At 43.8% G+C, this 22,582-nt stretch overlaps 1 protein-coding gene across 1 annotated transcript; it reads right to left on the bottom strand.

Annotated features, from left to right (window-relative positions):
- Nucleotides 1-2,944: 2,944 nt before the first annotated feature.
- LOC147214348 (RNA-binding motif, single-stranded-interacting protein 2-like) lies at nucleotides 2,945-21,634 on the bottom strand. Its single transcript, XM_086141989.1, has 14 exons — nucleotides 21,437-21,634; nucleotides 13,109-13,299; nucleotides 10,018-10,076; nucleotides 9,464-9,555; nucleotides 6,287-6,444; nucleotides 5,879-5,958; nucleotides 5,517-5,626; nucleotides 5,390-5,436; nucleotides 5,200-5,293; nucleotides 4,953-5,003; nucleotides 4,748-4,858; nucleotides 3,411-3,491; nucleotides 3,231-3,321; nucleotides 2,945-3,133 (listed from the first exon to the last, which is right to left on the bottom strand). The coding sequence occupies exons 1-13, from the start codon at nucleotides 21,506-21,508 to the stop codon at nucleotides 3,244-3,246; spliced, it is 1,224 nt and encodes a 407-aa protein (XP_085998115.1). The 5' UTR covers nucleotides 21,509-21,634; the 3' UTR covers nucleotides 2,945-3,133; nucleotides 3,231-3,243.
- Nucleotides 21,635-22,582: the final 948 nt, after the last annotated feature.

Genomic DNA, 22,582 nt, shown 5'->3' with positions numbered 1-22,582 from the left:
CCCATTGGATGTAATTAAATGATAAAAGTGAAGCAAGAAAATGTCTCATAATGAAATGTGGGGTCTTTTTTTTCCCTGGCACATTTAACATCAATGTGACCAGTGGGCTTTGGATGGGTCAACAATGACAAACACAAACACGAAACCATTACACTGCTGAAAACATAACCTCTGAGGAAGAGGCAAAAAATTTATTTAAAAACAACAGTTTCATCAAAGTTAAAGGTTTAATAGCTGTAGGGTTTTTCTAAAAGGGAACAACAACAAAAAAATGTAAAAACCAACCTGCGTCGCAGTGCGGACAGATGAACGTTTACTGTGGAGATGTCGGGACGCGGGAAAGCAAACAAGGCTTTGTGGACAAGTTACAAATTGACCCAATGTTTCACTCGGATGACCTTCAGCTCAAAGATTTCTCGCGATACGAAGCAAACCAAAATTAGCAGCAATAGTTCATCAGTCTCAGTGAGCCACTCCGGTTTTCATATATCTATCTGTCTATATATATATATATATGTATATATATATATATATAGACAGATAGATAGGTAGATAGATATATATACACACACACGTATATATATTTACTTTTTAAAATCTAGACATGATGGAATGACAATGGAAAACAGCAGCGATTACAACTATTCCTTTGCTTCATAGATCTGTTCAGAGTGGTTCGGTAGAATAAAAAAAAAACTCAAGCATTTATTACATGAAAAAACAAACAAAAAAAAAAAAGATATTCCAGTCAGATATGAAGCCCACTGATTCTGAGTAGCACTTTGCCAAATCCCTCCAGTGAAATCTAAGGCATTTCTGTGATAGTTTTCATTTTCTCCTGCAAAATTGAACAGGTTACATGATTTAAAAAAAAAACAAAACAATAACAATAACAGGAGTCTAAAGGAAACAAACAGAACTACACGAGACAAAAGCAAATTTACAAAGTTGGCGACGGCAAACAGATGGAAGGACGCTCCACAACCAGCTTATTACAAAATAAAAATGTTGGGGCGGACGAGCGGGCTCATCCACAATCACACACCTACGACAGAACTAATGGAGACCCTACCTTCTCTACTCTCTTAAACAACAGCCACATTTTAAAACAAGTTCCCTTTTGATGCGGTCGGAAAACTCGAGCTGCCAAATGTGCGGCGGCGGACGAAGCCATTCGAGTCAGATGTTCTCGGATGGATGTAAAATATTGCATTTTTTTTTCTTCTTAAAGGACAATAAATTAATTGCATAGATCATCAGACCTTGGGCGTGTTTTCCAAAAAACGTCGGACGGAAGAGTTAAAGGATGTGGACACAGTACCAGCTGTGAACGGCCGCCAGACCCACTGAAGCTGATTATTGCCTGTAAACCTTGCACACAAGCTGAATGTACATTGCTCCGGTAAGATGAGGTAAGTTGAGTTTTTTTTTTTTTTTGAAACATAAATCTCTTTTACAATGTTCCCACCTGCGCTTGGGGGGAGGTGAGGGGGCACAACTGTAACAATGTGTCTGAACTTTTTCATTCGTGATCAGGAGTCGTGTTCATCTGAACTTTTTTTTTTTTTGTCTTCAAAAAAAACCTTAAAGCCTTTTTGGCATCAGGACTGAAATGAGGGAGACAAGTATGCGGACATATGGGGAATATATATATATATGTATATATATATATATATAAAAGAAAAGCATCTATATCTATCTTCTTTGAAGCACACGTCACACTATCAAAAATAAAAATTGAAGTTTCTTTTTTTTTGAAAAATAGGTAACAATCTTAAAAGTATTAAACGTGAACAAAACACTTGAGAAAACATTTAAATAAGAGATGTAAATTTAAAAAAAAAGAAGAAGAAAAAAAAACACAAGGCTGGAAAAAACAGAAGAGCTCAATGCAAAAAAATAACAATAAAAAAAAGAAAAGAAAAACAAACTATGCCAAACACTGGCCGTATTGATCCACCTTGGAATGAGTGAAGCAGGACGGAGCTTGGCTTTCCCAGCTGACCTCCTTATCTCTGCTCTAACACCCCCATACTTTAACAACATCTACATCGCATCTCGCCAAAAAAAAAAAAGTTGCGAAAATTTCAACTACCGCTTTACAACTGAGGCGTTACTACGCAAATAAAAGGAAATTGAAGCGAAGCCTTTAAAAATAAACTTCACTCTATGTAGAGACGGGCTCTGTGGGGGGTTGAGACCGCCGTGCTGCAACATTTGGATCTTACTGAGCAGCTCAACACTCCGACCCATATTCCGACAATGTGGTGTCGTAATGCTGTTTCCTTAATTTAAACTGAATTTTGCTTGTTTGATTGTCGGAAGCTTCGTTCGAAAACTGCCAGGAGCTATAAATTATCAAGTGCCAAAGAGGAGCCAGACCCGGTCAGGTCGTACTTCACACCAGCCGTACCCGCTGCTATTTTAAGAGGCATTAAATCGAGCCGGGATCACTTGTATCCAAATTATAAGCCGGTGGGTATTTTTTTGAAATTAAAATTTAGGCTTGTTTTTATAATCCTTGCCCCCCGAAACAAAAAAAAATATATATAATTGAAGCAGATCACATGACACTAGAAACACAGCAAAAACAGAAAATATGTACAAAAAAAGGCAAGATCAAATCCTGCAGGCGTCACACAATCAGTAAAGTCAGCCAAGAGGTCAAAAACAACATCTTACAAAAAATAAAAAATAAAATAAGAATAAAAAAAAAAAGATCTCCGAATGAAACCTGAAGATGAAGAGTTCCTCGAGTTTCATTTGAACTCCCCGGGAAAACACTTTGAGAGAAGAATGTGGAATATGTTCAGGAATCCTCTGTGTAGTGTATGTAGTCCAGTTCCTTTCTGTTAGCAAAATAGACGCTTCTCGTTCTGCTCTTCCATTTCCTGCCGTCCGCCAGCCTCGCTTGTTTGGAGTAAAAGACTTTGTAGAAAATATTTTCCTTTTTTTTTTTTTTTTTTTTTTTTTTGTTGTTGTTTATTTTTCCTTTTTGTTTTTAAGTGTAACTGTAACAGTCCGTGTTCCCCTTCGAGTGTCAGGTGTCTTTGCGTGCAGACTCGCTGTGCTGGGTTTTTTTTTTTTTTCTCAAGCACTCGCGGGCTCAATGGGGCTCCAAGCGGAGGAGGATCTGACACGGGGTGAGACGACCGGACGATCAGAGACTCTTGCAACAACAGTGGCGGGTACTGGAGGACGCGGCAGCAGTGCGGCGTTGGGTTACTCACCTCGCCCGCCTCTTCACTTGTTATGCTGGTAGGAGTAGGTTGTGTGTTCCGTCGGGGTCTCTATTGCGACCGGTTGTTGGACGGCACTTTCCTGAAAGAGACGGAGCGAATATCGGATCCGTGATCTGTCGTCACATCGGTCGACCTTTTCGGAGAGACGGAAAGCCGCGGTTGCGTTACCTCGACGGACATGTTGGTGGCAGGCACTTGGGTGTACTGGGGGATGTAGGTCCCTTGCATAGATGTGTTTGCAGGCATGTACTGAAAAAGAAAGAACACTATTTACGCAAGATAGCTACAAAATAAATAAATAAATAAATAAATAAATTGATTAAATTAATTAAATGAAAGTTTTTTTAAGCACATAAAATACCTTACTTTTGTTCATAATTTACTATTACCACTGTAATGTTGCAGTGAAACTTCTCAGTGAGTATAAATCGTGGTATTTCTGTTTTTTTCAGTTCACATATACATTTTTATATTTATCTACAGTGTTCAGCTTTCTATATTTATTTTTATTGTTGATATTGATATTGATATTTCAAACAGCAGTATATACTGCTGTATATATTTCTTCCGTAAAATGTATATACTACTGTTTACATTAATACTATTATTATATTTATTTTGCATTTTTGCAACATATATCTTAATTTTTCTTAAAATTTGCCTTCTCTTGGATCTGATATAATTAGATAATGATGAGAAGAGATATAATTTAATGATCCCATGCATGGGAAATTGTTTCGCACCAGCAGCAGCAGCAAGACATACAAGGACAAGACAAGCTAAAAATAAAAGACACAAGTAATAAATAAATAAATGCTGAACTGTAAAAGTAGTATAATCTTAAAAAAAAAACAATATAAAGGAATAAATGATGAGCAAAGTGGCAAAGTGGCAATGTGAAGTAGCGCAGTGACTGATTACACTAAGTTATTGTACAAGGTTATAGCATGAAGTAGGAAAGATTTCCTGTATCTTTCCATTATATTTTAAACATTGATATTTACATGGATATTTATTAAGTAAAATGTATGAATTGCATATATATTGCTGTTTACATCTACACCATTATTTTATCAATTCACGGTGCAAAAAAATATGATTTTTGCTTTATACATATTCTAGTCCGCATTTCCCCTCTCTGGGGGTCTTGTGTATGAAAATAATAAAAAAAAAAAATACAAATTTTCCTTTATATATTTTGTTTTACTTGATATTTTTCCTCTTTTAGGTCTTACACAAATATTCCAAACATTGATATTTATACAGTAAGATGTATGAATTGCATAGATAACGCGTGTGTGTATGGAAACACACACACACACAGGAGTGCTGAGGTCAGAACCGTCAGGCAGGAGGTCTGGAGGAAGACCGAACCGGAAGATTTATGGAAAGGAGGGCATGAAATTAGTTGGTGTGAGAAGATGAGCAGGTGCAGAGAATAGGGACGGAGGAAGATGATTTGTCTTAAAAGGAATATCTATATTAATATGCTGCACACTACTGACTGTGCCACTGCTGCCTATGGAGAGGTGGCTGAGCTGCTGTGTCAGGGGCCCCATCATGGAGGTGGGCTGGATGGACATGGTGTGGTCCATCCCTGCCGTCAGAACGGCGCCCTGTGGAAAAACATACGGCGGTGTTGGCGCTTTCTGTTAAAGACAGTCATGCTGTGGAAAAGAAGGCCGGTGGGGTAAAAGCTGAAACACTCACTGTGGGCGGCATAATGTACGACTGGTGGTGGATCCAGGATGGGTTGTGTACCTGTCAATACAAGTTTAAAATAATCATTACATTGCATAAACACACACACACAAAAATAGTCACGATATACGCATTTTGTGCTGAGTTGTTTCAGATCCAAACCGTCCCGATGCCCGTTGACAGGTCGTGTAGGAGCAACAGCGATTCATCTGTCACGGCTTAGAAACTGACACCAAGCTGTGAGGGTCTCACATACCTGGTAGGTGGACACGGGAGAATGCATGTACGGGGAGAGGGAGGTGGGACCGATCATCCGGTTGGGAGCGATGCTGTAGGGTGAAGAGTAGAACCTACGAAAAAAAAAAAGACCACACAAATGTATCCATGGTCGTAAAAGCGCTCCCCTCCCCTAGCTGCGAGTTTATTTTTGGAGCGGTGGCACTGACCCGTTCTGTAAGGCCGTGGTGGGGTCATAGGTGAGGGTCATCCCTCCCTGAAGGACAAAGAGGCGGTTATTAGCGTCGACGACGTGACACGGCGAACGACGCGGGAATTAGAACGGGGGACACTCACGGTCTCGCCATCTCTCGTCCAGGTTCGACCGTTCTGCAGGTACTTCCCTTGACTCTGGCGCTTCTTCTGGCCCCCGTCGGCGAACTTACACAGCAGAGGCTCCGGTGGCACTGGAAATGTGATGTTCAAAAACTGATTTGTCCTTTCGGAAAACCTGAATGCAGTGGTTCTAAAAGTGTATAAGGGGTCTTATGGTCATATTACCTAAAATAGTAAGATTATCTATCTGTCCGCCAATACATCCATCCACTCATCTATCCACTTACCAACCTATTCATTCATTCACTCACCTATCTATCCATCCATCCATCCATCCATCCACCCAACTATCCATTTTTCCCTTTGTTTACATCTAAATGTACCTGAAACTCCAGGCGGGGTCTTGATGTATTTTCCGTTGAAATGCTGGATGATGGCCTCGCACTTCTCCGTTGACTCCATCCTTCATACAAATGTTTTACATGAAAATGTGGATATGCGGAAACGTTCGGCCTATCACAGACCTGCTGGTTTGGCGGTGTCTAAAAATGTGTCGCCGTTTTTGTGACTCCGTGGTTTGATTTGTTAAATAACAGCCGAACCACAAAGAATTAACCATGTAGCCCTTTTGCCGAAAAAAGTTCAAACTAACTCCTTATATAAAATAGAAACCTTAAAATTATCTATACCTTCATGATCATTCTTGCCTTTTACAGTTGTTAGCTGCCGAATGCGGCGGCTCTTTCCAACCCTCCGGCCAAATATCTTGACGACAAATCCAGAGGTCCTACCTGGCAAAGCCGACTCCCCGGCTGGTCCCGTTGGCGTCACGGAGGATCCGGGTGGAAATGGCCTGGCTGAAGGGCTTTAGCATGTTCTCCAGCTCCTGCTCGTCCATGGAGAGGGGCAGGTTGGAAATGTAGAGATTGGTGGGGTCCTGCTCCTGTTGCTGAATACGGAGACAGCGACAAGATATCAAAATTGAGGACAGTGTTCTTCACCTTGTGGTACTCTTGACTACAGCCCAGGAGAAGAAGGAGGACGGGGCTGAGAGTGACAATGAAAAAAAAAAAAAAAACAACTATATACACACACATACATACATATACATATACTCCTCAAAAAAATAAAGGGAACACTTGAACAACACAATGTAACTCCAAGTCAATCACACTTCTGTGAAATCATAGTGTCCACTCAGGAAGCAACACAGATTCATTTTGACTTGTTTTAAGGACATTACATCAAAGTTGGATCAGCCTGGAGTTTGTTTTTACACTTTAATTTTGAGTGTGATTCCTAATCAAGACCTCCATGGGTTGATACAATTGATTTCCATTGATCATTTTTGTGTGATTTTTGTTGTCAGCACATTCAACTGTGTAAAGAGCAAAGTATTTCATAAGAATATTTCATTCATTTAGATCTAGGATGTGTTTTTTAAGTGTTCCCTTTATTTTTTTGAGCAGTGTATATATTAATGTTTTAAATTTTTTTTGTCAAATCAGATTTCCGGTTTTATATAAGAGTAGAAAGTCCCTGGTTTGATACCAGGTTTCCTCAAGGTTGTCCGGTTTCCTCCCACAGTCCAAAAACATGCAGGAGGTTCATTGGAGACCCTGAATTGCCCAGAATTGTGAATGAAAGGGTGAATTGTTGTGTCTCTCCTTGTTTATTGCATGTGAATGATTCTATGCCTGTATATGATGTGTCAATGAGAAAGTGAATCTTTTTACGTCTCTCGGATGCGTGAATGGTTGTATTTTCCATATGATGTGAATGAGACGGTGAATGGTTGTATGTCTTTATATGCGTTCCTCTGATCGTCTAGCGTTCAGTCCAGGGCGCATCCCGCCTCTCGCCCAATGACAGTTAAGATAGGCTCCATTCCACCCCGCCACCCTGAGCGCGGGATAAGCGGCACAGACCATAATGGCAGCAGACAGAAGACACGAGCTGAGCCAAAAAAAAAAAAAAGAAACGAGCCGGCTCGAGGGCGGATTTCAGTTTCTTTTTTGTGAGAAATGAATCTGCCGAGATGAAGAAGATAAACCCCGGCTTCCACCTGAACATCTTCCTCGAATCGCCCGTCTTTCTCGGACTCATCCCTCATTCTCCTTCCACGCTCCGCGACCATAAAGGTCGACGATGGCCTTTTTGTATGAGGCTTCACTGTGAGGGCAGACGGAGGCCGGGGATCCAGGTAATTTGATATCGAGCATAATTACATTTCCAATTTTCCATCCGACCGTGGATGATCTGAAATCCTTTTGTGTTCTCGCTTAGTGGAAAATCACAGCGAAGACCTATTGGATGGCGACCGTAGGAAATGATCCGAAGAACATCTAAACCGCTGTGCTTTCATCGCCTCCCCGCAAGGCAAACATTATTACCCAGTTTCCAGGGTCATGATGATGATACGTCTCTTAAATTCAAGCACTTATATTCATGTGTTAATCCTAACCTTGAGTGCGGGCGCCAAGCCGCGGCTCTGCCGGCTGCATTCATCGGTAAAATTATCAATGCCGGATGCGAACGTCGCCGTTATTAGCGTCCTACGAAGCTTTTTTTTTTTTTCTTTTTGTCGTGTGCCAGTTAACAAATCAAACGTGAGCGTCCATATCTTGCGAGGTAACCAGCGCCTTCTAACCGTCATGTTTCATCATCTGCGAGAAGATGCAATTAAAAGCCTTTAAATGTAGTGTCAATTTATTCCCATCCTATCAATAATGCATGTGTGATAGCGGTGACCCGTGGTGAAGGTGATCTCAAGCCCCTGCCCCACCCCCCTTCTCATCTCCCCCCTTCATATCCCTGCCTTTCATCGCACTATTATGTATTTATTTTATACTTCTGTGACTATTTATGCTATGATATCCGGCATTCACAAACAGCAATGACAGAATTTCACCGTACGCTTGAGCGCTTGTGACAATAAACACTCTGAATCCTTGAATGAAATAGCGAAGATTCACAAACCGCATGACAGCGAGCTGAGAATTCCGACCGTGGATTTCGACTCAAAGTGAGTCATGGAGTAATGTGACGCAAACACGGCGAGAGTCGTAAAAAACCTGGAGCGAAAATCGAGTTGTTTTACAAGCGAGGAGGCGCATGAATGTCAGTGATCCAGCTTAGCGAGAGATCAGCCTTCCCAGACCCAGGGTGTCAGTTGTGTGCATGCTGTGGGTACTTTTGACTTTGCGTCATAATCCAGTTGAGGCAATGCTGCTGAAGTGCATGTGCGATTGTCAAGTGTGTGTGTGTGTGTGTGTGAGTGACTGTGTGGTGTGTGCTGACAGGGCGGGTGGCTGGGCAGAGGGCCCTGCTGACTGGGGAGCTGCTCAGACACTGAGTCAGATGCCACCAGGGAGAACAGGCAGGTTCTTTGTATAGGAAGCGAGCCCTGGGACACACTCCCCCCTGGTTGCCACCACGATGGAGTATGACACACACGCACACGTACAAACACACACACACACACACACATGCACGTCATATACACAACGTACATGTTTTATCGAATCTCTCATCAGGTGCTGTTTGTGCACCCGTATACTCCAATGCATTACCTAAGTGTATTAATACCCAGAAATGCACTCACTGAAGCATACACCCATGTGTGCACCGCCGTTGCACCATCCAGGAAAAACAGTGCACGCGCCCACTCACACGCACGTAACTGCGGTTTAATTGGCTTGCTTTAGTAAACATGTATCAAACAGAAATACACATAGGGAAAGAAAGAGTGTGACGTGATTGGTTGTGAAGCAGGTAACAAGGAATTATCTTCTTAATTACAGTTTGCGGTGGCCAAACACTTAATTTTATTAACGTCGTCCTTTTTTGTTTTCCGCTGAGTCACGCACACAATCTCTACAATTCTGGTAGACCTTTTTAACTTTTTTTTTTCTCCATATAGCAAGAAGTAAATGCTCAAAATCTCACTTTCCATTCGCCGTTCCTACCTTGGCCATCTGAGCTTGAACTCCGCCCGCCTTCAGCGCCGTTACCGCCTTCTGAGCTGAGGCTGGACTGTCAAAGTCGACAAAGCCATACCCTACAGAGACAGAATATACATATATAAATATATAATATATAATATAGTGTATCAGCAATGTGTTGCTACAGGTTACTTAATGATTAATCTATGGTGAAATTACAGACCGACTATTAAGTGTCCCCTTTATGACGCAAACGAATCTATTTGTTACAGATAGGCAGCGAAAATATCAAGTGAACGAGGTGTTGCGGACCGCGCTGTCCGGAGCACAAAGACACTTCTCACCGCTGAAATCACGAGGCCAGATTTCTAGGGGTCGGATTTGATTTTACTGAGCGTCGTATAAAAAAAAATAACTCCCCCCCCCCCCCCAAAAAAATATAATGAGCACTGCAATTGGGATAAAAAATTGAGCCGTACTTCATAATTATGTGTGTATTCATTTCTGAAAACAACTGTTGTGTTGTATTCTTTGTGCCTCAGAAAGGCAGACCGCTTCCGTGCCTTTTCGCTTCCCACCTTTGCACTTGTTGGTGGTCTTGTCCAGTATGGCCTTGGTGGATACGATTTTCCCATACCTGTAAAAACACCCATGTTTACACCAAAAATATAATCATCCTTCCCATGTGTGCAGAGAGTACACGCGTCGCAACACTGCCGATGTATCACATCTCCCCTTATATAAGCACGTCAAAAGTGGCGCTTTGCGATAATTAAATTACATTTCACCCAATACACTTAGTACAATGACACTGAATATATTTACACTGTCGAATAATGTGTTACATGCACAGGGGAAGCTAAATGAAAAAATGAAACGAAAGCAGAACCGCGTCCCTTGGTTTTCCTTCATTGTCAAACGGCCTATGGATTTCCACAGATGTCACTGCGGCTCATATGTCAAAGGGGGGGGGGGGGGGGGGGGGATCCAAAACAATATGACCAAACGGCATGAAATAAAAGTCTGCGTTGTATTTTTCAGACAGCTGCATAATTAAATTTATACAAATATTCTCGATAATGTGTTGGCCAGCGTTGGATACTGCAGATGACTGGTACCGGGCCTGGCAGAGGCGAATGCATCTGTGCTGCAGAGTGTCTATCAGTTCCCATCTCTCTAGGCATGTGCATGCAGTGTAATCTGATCCGCCTCTCTCCTTGGCTGCCCTGTCCAACGCTGGCTCGCAGCCACACTCATTCTGTTAACAAGCCTCCCTCCATAGGCCGCGTCCTGCTCTTCAATGGATTCGGGAGCCCCGCCCCGCACCGTGCAATCCAGCGCTTACCCACACTGCACCATTACTCGATTACATCGGGACCTAAAGTACTTAGGTGATGTTCAATTTGCTGTATGGTGATATAAATTTGAGATTCAGTGATTATCTTAAATTACTGTTTTGTGAAAAAACATTCTTTAGCTAATATGACGGAATCATACATTTTGATTTACAATTATATACACATGTGATACTGATTTAGACGATAAAACAATAAAAATCTTGATCCGACAGAGACACTTTGTGACCTAATTGAATTTAGCTTTCTAGAAAAAGGCCATGCAGGAAGAAATGTCAACATGATCATGGGTTCGATGCTAAAACGCTCAACAGAGACTACAAATAATGTACCATCTGCACCTCTTCTATTTGACATTGTCAACCCATGAATTCCTTCAACAATTTAAAATGTGCGTTCACACACTGCCTTCTAGATTAACTAGCGAATATCACGATCGGGTGTGTCATTTGGATATCTTTAGCTGTTATAGAATTACTTTCTAAAATCAAAGACGACGCACTCATCAACTGCTGTCTAGTTAGTTGACTGTTTATATGCTGTGTTGTGGATTTGACCTCTGGTATAACATGATTGTTTCATGGTGCATTTCATGGTCTACTTCTAATGCCAAGCTACAGGATTCCACCAACTGAACTAAACGGATATACTAACAATTTCATCTTCTCTCCTCATGAGCGTCGACGCAGCCGACGTATAGCGATCCGAATCCCCCGGCACATGACATCGTGACTATATTTAGGTTGCGGGCTCTCGCCCACTATGCATTGTTGAGATGTTCATTGAATGGACTACACTCAAAGGCTTTGTACTACATGATGCGGAGTGAAGTGCAAGGCTGGCGACTCAGCCATGTGTGAGTGAGTACAGCTCCCCAGAACGAAGCCCCGTCGGTCCACGGTCAACAACCGGACAGACCAGGGGAAGGCACCCGGAGACGGGACTGCAGGGGCTGCGGATGGAGAACCAGCCCCCATCTTATTCCCCGCACGGTGCGTCTCGGGAGCTTGTGCGTGCGGGGGAGGGTAGCGCGGGGGGGCGTCGTCTCTCGTATCATTTACACCTTTTCAATTTGAACTTTATTACAACAAACTCACTCCATTACTTCACTTCTTGATGCTCGGAGTGCAAATCTATAAGCATTTCCCCTATTAACCATTATTGAATGCGATATCCTCTCTCGCTTCGCTTTAACCGGGTTAAAATGGCCTCTAATGTGCTCTGCTAAAAGGCTAATTTCATGCACTGATTTTATCTGCTCTGTAAAAGCAGAAATATGAGAACTGCCCTCGCAGAACGGCACCTGACACACAAACTCTGAACCAGATCCACTCCTACCCCTCTGATTCTCTTCAACCCCCGCCCCCTCTACCCTCCGCCCCCCACCCCCCAGTTCATGCCATTGCCTTGTTTGTCTTTCCCTTTCCCCTGGGCCCGCTGTTTCCTGTAGGGTTGGGCAGCCTCATGTGAGCCATATCTTCCAGACAGCTGTAAAATAGCAGGCCTCTCCCTCCCTCTCTCACTTACTCAATCTCCCTCACTCCCTTTTCCCTCCTTTTCTCTCAGTCACATTTTCTCTGTTCCTCTGGTTCTCATCACCCGGCTCCAGTATTCAATTAAGTGAGCCCAGATCATTCATCTCAGCCCTCCTTGTTTTAATGACTTCCACCGAAGGCCTGACAAACACGTCGGATTGATCGTTTGATGCCGTCGTTTGATGTCTGACTGCAAACTGCACACAACGGTTTCAAAAGAAGCCAACATTTAACCAGTGAGAAACATTGTGTGGGACTCGACATGACTCAGGGCTCGGATTCTATAAAACAAAGATAAGCAACGCGATGCTAAACAACGCGGGAGTAGGGACACGCGTAAGTTGAAATTCGCTAGAAAGGAGCAGGAGCTAGATGACAGAAAATATACAATGTGTGAGCAAGAGAAAGCTGCCAAACATACTGGAGGCTAGTTGCTGGAAAGTCTGCGCTTTACTTTGCCAAACTGAACGGCTTTCCTCTGCTGCCCAGACGATTGTTGGTTTTTCCATAAGGCCATTAGATGATGGGTAGTTTAAACACGCGGATTAAAATGTCACCCCCTCCCCTCCCGGAAATACCTGCCGAGGTGTGTTGAGCGCTCACGTGTCTTTCACCCGTATGGAAATCATCCATCCGCCGTCTTTTCCCATGCAGTAATGCAATCCCCGATGCCCATCTATCTGTCTAACTATCCCCTTATTCTTCTCTTCTCCTTCAATGGACCGAGACGGATTTACAGTGCATTTAGAGGTTAGAGAAATTATTTCTGAGTGACTTACGGCTGACAGAGTTTGACCAGATCCTGGTCTGTGGTTCCTGGGTGGAGACCACGAATGTACAGGTTGGTTTTGCTCAGCTGCTCCCCCCCGTTATTGCTGCCGCCGTTGCTGATGTTGATGGTCGTGCCGCCGCTGTTGTTGTTGGGGCTTGGAGGAGCCATCTGATGGTTGGAGGGGGACACATATGTCTGCTGCAAAATAAACGTTGGGGAAAGTCAGACCCGGACAGAAACGCAAGATTGAACGTCGGACAAACAGATAAAGCAAAACACAGGTAAACGAGGTGTCTTTTGCTCTGTAAAGAGAAAAAAAACTATTCAACAATACTGTGTCGCTACATCTGGGGTATTTGTGGTATCATTCTGTTGCCTACGCAGATTATTTTTATTCAAAGAGGGGCAGTTCGACAGGGCAGCATAAGTTGTTTTTTTATTGAAAAATGGTACACCAAGTCCCATCCAGGATCTGAAAAGTAATTTACTGTCTTCATCAGGTTCTGGCACTTCAGTGCTGCTCTTGAGTAGTCGGTGGACTATGGTTTTTAGGGATTTAGCAACCATTAAAGGTTTGTTGAGTTTCTGAGTAAATTGTTTGGACTTCAGGTGACGTGGCAGGAAATTAAACGCCTTCCCCTCGACGACCCCAGAAACACTGAATAAATAGAAACATTCCTGTTTTGCGATTTAGATGTGCAAACTAAAGCCAAGCAAGAACAGTATGTCATGTCCTGCAAAGCAGTTTATGCACAATATGCAAAAACATGCATTCGTTCATGTGAAAGGGTCATAAATGCTGTATCGTTCATAAAGTATACCCGCTTATTGTTTGATGTTGTGGGCAATATCATCATAGTTTGACAAAATAACAGTATGGAAGATACGTTTCAAATATTAGATATGAAGGTTTCAATAGGCAAAACAGTAAGGTTTTCAAATTCATTACTTCATAGCTAAACCTGTAATGTTTGGGATTTCAGTGTAGTGACCGTATTTCAACCTTGCCTTAAAAACAATGGAGGTAAACCAAGAGGTGTGCATACATATGACACACACGACGTTGCCAATATGACAACGATGTATTACAATTTGGCGACATAATGTTGCGATCCTGTCACATGGGCTGCAGGTGAAAGAGAACCGCGCATTTACAAATCTGGCAAAAAGTCAATCGTCTGACTCCCATTCCGAAAAAAAGGGGAAAAAAAGGGAGGTGTTTATGGTGTTGGAAGCTGAAGAAAAAACTCCTCTTTATAAATATGAATATATATGAAAAAAATAAACCGTTGACACAGACCAACTCAACCGAGCAATTGATTGCCATTGTATCGGGGTGGAGGAAGAAATCACGAAAGAAAATATCCGTGCGGCTAAATTCCGTTTCTCCTTGGGTGCAGCGATCCGTTGAAAATCTCAAGCCATAAAGTCACATATTTCTTTCCAATAATCTGTCAAATAAATGTCAAAAACCTGGAAAAGTAGGCTCTGGGTGTATGCACATTAATGTCACATCTTGGAAACACATTTCACGATAAGTATGCGCTCGCTCACCGCTCACGAAGAGTGAAAGAAACCCGAGGAGCGAGGAATACCAAGCATCCGTGTTGCCACCGGGACGGTTGCATTAGTAATACGAAGCTGTATACATTGTGCGCGGGCTTTAAAATCTTCCTCCGCAAAGGTCGGTATAGGTTTAATTACGCTGCCATATTTGGCTGCGGTACTACCTCCCTCGGAGCTGGAGGGGGAGGAACTGTTTGATTAGTAAGGGTCACCAGGCCCGGCCTCAGGGAACAATGGGATGGCTTGTTGGACACAACAAAGTCAGCACTGGACCACCAGCTTATTAACAGAGAGGGAGTTGTCAACAGACTGCCAAAATCTCGCTAATTATAACCTCTCTGCTTGGCCCCGCTGTGGATTTGCTTTAACTGGTGCAACTGCAATGCAAATACAAGATTAAAAAAAAAAAAAGGACCATCACAATTTTACAGGTTGGATTTCCTTCAAGTTTTTTTATTCCTTTTTTTAAAAGTGAGGTTTTAAAAGTTATTGAAACTGCTACTGATTTTACTCAAAATGTTTATTGTGTAAAAACGACACATAAAAATGACAGCGTAATCCAATGACAGGGTAAATGCCGCAAAACCCCAAAATATGCAAAGGCAGGAAGTGGGCGCCATCGAAGTGGAACCAATCAACTAAAGCTGCGGCTTAACCTGTTTGGACGCTTGACAAAAGAAGCAACGACGTGCAAGTTCAAGTTTGGGTTATCGTTTGAAAAATTCTATTATGTCTGGAGTCAAACAAGAGAGAATGAACACACCAAAACACTGTTTTTCCAGTAAAAGCAAAACAAAAACCGGAGATGAATATCAAACTTATGCTCGATATCTGAGAAATAATAACATGAAAATGGACAAGAATATGAACAGCCATTTCAGGCTGGATGGAGCCTTTATTCAAAACTATCTGCCATGTGTTGATATCTTTTCGCAGTCAGTGCGCAAGTATTTCTACTCAACCTCTGAGTCAAGGTTAATTGGCTCATTCATATCGGCCCTCTTCCTCAGTATCTAAAACATTGTTGGTTTTTCCATCCTCTCGGTTTCTTCGAACGGTCTCTGCCGCCTTCACCGCGAAGCCCACAAGGAGGGATGCACCTGCGTCGGTCGGGAGGGGGGGGGGGATGCAATCTGACGAGAGACCGATTCCTGGCGTGGTTAGTGAGGCCTGTTTAATCTGGATCTGAGCTTGTTAGCGGAACGTGCTAATCCCTCTCATGTGCTTTCCAGTCAGAAGGTAGTGTCTCATTAAAACTCCTCTGCCCAGTTCTCACTCAGTGAAGGATGCCTTCCAAACACATCCTATGGCCCAGCAGCCCGAATGCCCGGAGCCGGCTACGCTACTGACGCGTGGTAAATGCCATTGTGATGGTGTGAAGTACAAAAGCGGACAAATACATCCAAGGAAAAAAAAACACGCAGTTAGTAAGACAACATTACAGAGTATAAGAAGAGCATTATTAGGACAAAAAAATGTAATTCCTATACAGATTTCGTTTCAGTTCATCCATCCCTGAGAATTAATCTACAGGTATGGTAATACTACTACTCCCTACTTGTTAGTCTTCTGAAAACATTCACCTACATTTCTGTCAACTTTAAGCGGATGGCCATCGGAGGGCATTCCTAAACATTCATCCACACGCACATGTTTTTGTTGCTATACGCCTGCTGCGGAGGTTATGTGGTAGCTTTTTGTGAGTTCAAGCTGTTCGGGCTTCTTCCATTCAACCACATTCCTGGATGTCGTACAGTCCTGTGAAGTACAAGCCTTTGAGCTGCTTTTAAATTTTCATACTACGACTAGAGCTAATTTCAGCACGTGGTCGAAAAAATGTGCAACAACCAGCTGCACGAGACATCGATTTATGGCCGGGGAGTCATCCAGCAGATACGATATTTTTAGTTGTAGGCGAAAACACAAAAATGAAAGGTTCGGCTTAAAAAAAACAAAATATCAACACAATGGGTACTCGAATTTGGAGATTTGGGTTTCAGTTGGTTATGAAACTTCAGGGAAATAACAACAATATCAACATCTGACATCTGTCAGTGTCATGAGAGAAGCATTTGGTGTTTCACTTCCCGACACTGACTTCAAAACCAATCGTCAGCTGAATAGCGTTGGCAAAACTAAACCTGGAATCCCTGGAAGTGAACGTTCGGCAGAGCGTTTTCAAATGAAAAATGATTCATTTTTACCTCCACGTTGGCCAGAGGAGATAGAATTCAGCACACTAACCTTCAGGCCACGGCTCCTTGTTGCGCAACAGCGTGAATGAGGCAAAGAGCTGTTTTTGTCTTTGCAACTGCATAAGCTTTTCAGTTATAGGGACATTTGGAAATTACGACACACATCCCGGCCTCTTTCGCTCACACTGGCTGGGAGCAATTTACATCCGCCGGCCACAGGCAGACTGCAAAAATAAATGCCTCGAGATTTTTTTTCAATCTAATTTCTAGGATGGTTATAAATTAGTGTTTGCTGTCGTTGGGTTCGGCCGAGGTGATCCGCCGATATCCGCCTTCGGTCTTTATTGGATGAGTAGCGGCAAAAACTTTGTTGAAGAAGACCTTCATCATCAAAATATGACGAAGGTGAAAACCCGTTTCGTCTGCTAAAAGGTCCGGGGGACAAGAATGCAGCTGTGTCATTTGTTTACTTATTTATTTTGCATATTAAAGCATGGAAATGGTCTCTCCTCATTAACCTTCACGTATTGCAGGTCTGACTAAAAGGGCCGCTATCTGCCGGCGCGGACAGATGACCGATATCAGCCGGGCTCTTGTTCCAAACACTCTCGAGAAGCTGTAATTTACCGTCGTGGTCAAAATGTAATTGAAAGTGAGCTCATTTTAATTGTTTTACAGGAAGCGGCCATTACCTAAAGGTTTGGCGACGCAGGCTTCAAATGGGAAGGCTACCGGTTGAACGGGGGAATGCATGTTGTTCCTCTGCATTTACAGCAGAAAGCACTTCTGTCAGCACGTGTGTCTGTATGTGTGTGTGCGCATATTCGGCGTGGCGGGAGGAAAAAAATTCACCTATCTTTACAGTCAAACTAACAAAAACTGGGCGTAACAACAGTAAGCCAGCCTTGAAAAACACGGCGAGGAGGACGCTCCAGGGCAAATCCTTACTCAGAAGTTCCACTTGTGGGGTGCCGAGGTAATCCCACAGAGAGTAGGGGCAACCGAAGACACGCTCGACAGAGATCACTGGCGAGGAATGACGGGATAAGAATTCCACTTTGCATTCCATAGTAACCGAAAATATGAGCCCGATCACCCGATGCTTGGCGATTGTACCTCTCTGGCAACACTAGCTGTAAATGGTGCCGAAAATATCCCGAGCTTTCTTAGGAAACCGACAGTTTTGTCCTTTTTCATTTTTTTTTTTTGTTTTTGAAAAGCACATTGTTTCTGAATGAAAGCGGTCGAAAGCAGCCTCATTGTCCTACAATGAATGCGAACATTATAGAATGCATTAAATGGTACATAATGAAGCACAGCCGCATGATAAGCTTCTATAGTTTCGACGTATATGGAAATAGGGAAGTGGGATAAAGAGGCCGACACCTTTTTCACCCCCCTGAGCTCCGTATGCAGGATGTAATTATGCCGCTAAACTCCCACTGGCTTGTTGTGCTGCTTTCAGGTACTCAAAGGTGGCTGGGTATTCTCAGCAGAAATAATAACAAACACAAAACAAGGAGAAGGGGGCTGGTGAGGGTGTATGGAATAGGGATGAAACAATTACTGGTGTCGCCATAAAAAGCAGGGGAGGGGGGTGTGTGTGTGGGGGGGGGGGGTACACAAAAACATACACGCATTTACCAGAACTGGGGGTAATAACTCAAGATGGTGACGTGAAATACCGTCGAGCATGAATCAACAGAGGCAACGTCGCCCGAGACGCGGGAGAGCGGGATTGAGTTAGTCGGCTAATGAAAGATGCAGGGCTTCACGGCTGCATAAAACCCTAATGGACTGGGAGCCTGTCAATGAATACAAGTGAACCTGCTAATATTTTCCACTGCAATATCATCAACCTACATGTCGCTTGTTGCGATTTCCACGCACAACTGCGTATCGGCGGAGCATCTCGGAAAAACTTTAAATTTCTGCAGATCTCTGTACGGCTTCGATATGCGGCAGCGACGTTTTGTTTTCGTCTGACGTTCGGTTTTAGCCAGGAGTCAGTCGGCCCCGCTTTCCTATCAGGTGAAGAACGTGTATTTCAAATTGCCGCGTCTTCAGCAGAAATATTCCGTCAATAGGAAAACACCTTCGGATGACTCGAGCCCAAATTGGTGTATCGAGTGTTTTAGAAAACAAGAGCAGCAGACGCCGTCCTTCCCGTCGCCCGCGTTAGTATTTCAGGCCTTTATCCAAATAACATCTGTTAGCGCCGCTAATTTTATCTCGGGATAAAGCTTTGTTTACGAGCGCTCTGTCAAACACGTTAACGATGACGATTAAATGGGATGATATTGGTCAAAATAACTGTCTTGGGGTTGATGCGCAAAACACTCGGGAGAAAGACAAACGAGACCCTCGGCTGATCCTGACAGGCGAAATAATGACATCAATCAAAAAGCACGAGAACCGAATCAAGTCCGGTCTTTTCCTCTCACATCGTGTGTTCGTTCGGCTTCAAATGACCATTGAATTGCATTGAATAATCATAACTTAACGTATCCATAAATGGCGACAGAGGCAATTTCAAACATCTCTATACTTCCGTAAAACTTCTGTTTTTGCGGTGCAATGCGACCCTGTGTTTTGGATACTGAAGAAATGTCTCATGGATTTTAAGTCCTACCTGTTTGGCAATGGGAGCCTTAACAGGCATAGCAGAAAAAGATCATCGTGTTCCGGAGTTATTGCTTTTTCTTTTTTTCTTAAAAATCTTTTTGTGGATGCGAGATGAAAAAGAAAAGAAAAGAAGGAGGAGGGGAAAAAAAAAAGACAAAGTGGGAGGAAGTTGGTGAGATTCCCTCTTGCTCACCGGCTCCAAGACGAATCCAGGTCCATTTAAGAAAAAAAGAAAAAAAAAAGAAAATTTGAGCCGATCCTCGCAAAGTTTAAGATTTTTTTTCAGGTATCTGAAGAAAGCGGAGAGCGAATTCTCGGGCCCGGGCCGGGGTCGGGGTTGGAGTGGAGGGGGAGACAGAGAGAGGAGGGGAGGGGGATTCACGGAGGAATGTTCAAGCCCCCGAGTTAACTGATCCACTGACAGTGAAGAAATCAAGATATGTGAAAGCAGAGGGCAGAAACATGGGAGTTAATAGAAAGCAGAGGAAAGGAAAAGAAATCTCTTAATCCTTTTCTTCTCTCCGCCCTCTCTCTCTCTCTCTCTCTCTCTCTCTCTCTCTTTCTCGCTCTCTCTCGGTCAAAGACACAGACCAGGGGTTACCACTTGACGCTGGATTTACAAATTCTCCCTCTGTGTGACTTTGGCGCTCAAACAATTGGAAATGTTTGGGGTGGGGTGGTGGGGAGTAGAGGACACACACACAAAAAAAAAGAGCGTGCATGTCTTCTTTCAAGGAAAAAAGGGCCGGGGCGCTTGCCGAGCCAACTCTTGAAATGAGCATTGTCTGAATCCAGGATTCCAGGAATTCCAGGCTATTAATCTGAGCAATCTGAATCCCCTGCCAGCCGTGAGGCAGGGGAAGGGAATAACACAGGGAAGGAGGGAGGTGTTTGATTTCAGCTTTGTTCGAGCCCTTTTTTTTTTTTAAGGTTTGGGGGGCGAGGGGGGGCGAGGGGCATCATGTTGAAAATGCATCAGCACGCTTTATCGTGTGTTATTTTAAATCTTCGTAACACATATTCTTGGAGGATATTCATATGAATCGTTGAGGATCTCTACAAATACCTGGATTAAAAAAAAAGTGTGTGTGTGTGTGTGTGTGTGTGTGTGTGTGTGTGTGTGTGTGTTGGGGGGGGGGGGGTAAATCGATACTGTGTGTACAGAGAGAAGGTCAAAAATAGAAAGCAATGTGAAACCATGAATTATTCATTTCACCGAGTGACTCAATCAATGTTAGGGCCTGATAGTCCTTTCAGCCATTTTGCTCTACAATTGATCGGATAATCCCGAGTTTATTTAATCCCGAACTTTTCCTCGTTTATGCCCTGCAACCCCCCCGGCATTATTAGCTGGATTGAAGGGGTGGGGCATATCGTAGAAAGGAGAAGAGAGAGAGAGGGGGAAAAAAATAGGGAAACTTTGCCAACTTGTGATTAATTCAATGAAAACATGACCAGAGTGAAGTCGAGTAACATTCGACCGCCCGATCGAATATCGATCGAGTATTGGTTGACTTCAACTCCGGCATTATTATCCGCCAGTGTGTATATGCGTGTATGTGTGTGTGTATGTGCAGGGGAAGGTATAGGAAGAGAAACCGGCCACCGCCAAATCCGACGAAAACCCATCCAAAGGCGATAGAGAGAGAGAAAAAAAACACACACACGAATAGGCGCACACACACACACACACACGGGGTGAGTTTATAACAGTGTAACGACAACTGCGGAGAGCCGAGGGCGAGTTTAGCCGCCGCCTGTGGTCCACTTTCAAGGACACTGCAGCCCCGGCGAGCCGAGCGCCTCCGGACCGGGGACACGGGAACAAACACGGCGAGGAGGAGAAGAAGAAGAAGAAGAAGAAGAAGATGAAGAAGAGAGGAGTAAGAGGAGGAGGAGGAGGAGGGGAAGAAGAGGAGCAACGCACGGCGTGGAAGTCCGCTCCTTACCTTCTTGGTGTTCTTGCCCGGGTAGCCCGGGTACGGGTTGATTCCCGTCCTCGGCGGCACGGAGAGCAGCATTTCTTCTTTTTTTGTTTTCTTTCCTTTTTTTTTCTCCCACCCCCCCACCCCCTTTTTTTTCCTATTTTTATTTATTTATTTTTTTTCGTGCCTACGCGGTCCGCGGTGCGTCCGGGGGCGGCGGAGAGCGGCGGGCGGAGAGGAGCCGAGAGGAGCCGGAGCCCACAGCCGAGACAGTCAGCTGACGTCAGCCGGAGGGAGGGGGGGGATGGGGGGGTCGGGGGGGGACGACCGAGCCGGGGGACGGCGGCAGCCATCCGAGTGGCTCTTCCACAACGCCCGCACACGTACGCCGACCTGTCGACCCCCCCTCGCCCCCCTCACCCACGTCCACCCCCCTTCTCTCCTCTCCCCCCTGCTTTATCTCGCCCGGTGTCCCGACGGCCAGGTGGTCTTGCACACCTTACCCGCAGATGACATCCCCACACAACCTCAATCCCCCTCCCCTCCCCCCCAAAACTTTTTTTTTTAAACCCCCCCATCACTTTTACTTTCAATACATCTCTTGTCTAAATATTCTTCTCTTGATGGTGCCTGGATTTCTGATTAAGCCACAAATCCAGAGGAAGATTTTGACAGAAATGACCTATTTCCAATAGATCCTGCAGCCCAAGATGAAACTATGGATCTTTCTTTCTCCTGTCAGTATCTCACCACACACACACACACACACACACACACACACACACACACACACACACACACACACACACACACACACACACACACACATTCTGATCTGGTGTTCTCTCACTGTGAATCTGGAGGCTGAGTGAAGTACTTTTAGGTTAGGTAGCTCCATCTGCAGCATGAAAATAATCCAGTCGCAGAGGATTTAGAATTGTTATTGCATTATATTTTCTCTCAATTTGCTTTAAATTCAAGTCAAGCCACCTAGATCAGTACTGTTAATTTTGCACTTTTTAACTACATTGTGTTTTTTCCATTGACGAGCTTTAATTTTCGAGTTGTTTTCTTTATTTTAATTCCGCATATTGACCCGTGTAACACAAGGAAAGGATCCCATGTCTTAATCCAGCGCCGACCGTTAGGGAGAGGGCCCGGTGACAGCTT

This window comes from Fistularia commersonii, chromosome 34, assembly GCF_037954325.1.
Source record: "Fistularia commersonii isolate RoL2024-O1a breed Wild chromosome 34, RoL_Fcom_v1.0, whole genome shotgun sequence".
Classification (NCBI taxonomy): Eukaryota; Metazoa; Chordata; class Actinopteri; order Syngnathiformes; family Fistulariidae; genus Fistularia; species Fistularia commersonii.
Note: the sequence above shows the minus strand (reverse complement) of the source record. Positions and strands in the feature narration are given on the sequence as shown.

Bases quoted from the DNA above. Each gene is read 5' to 3' on its own strand.
- LOC147214348 (XM_086141989.1), bottom strand. From the start codon at position 21,508: ATGCTGCTCTCCGTGCCGCCGAGGACGGGAATCAACCCGTACCCGGGC. The intron at 9,556-10,017 runs GTGGGAAGCGAA...CTGTCTCTGTAG, and splicing joins GACCACCAACAAGTGCAAAG to GGTATGGCTTTGTCGACTTT. The intron at 5,294-5,389 runs GTCAGTGCCACC...TTTTTTTCGTAG, and splicing joins ACCACGGCCTTACAGAACGG to GTTCTACTCTTCACCCTACA.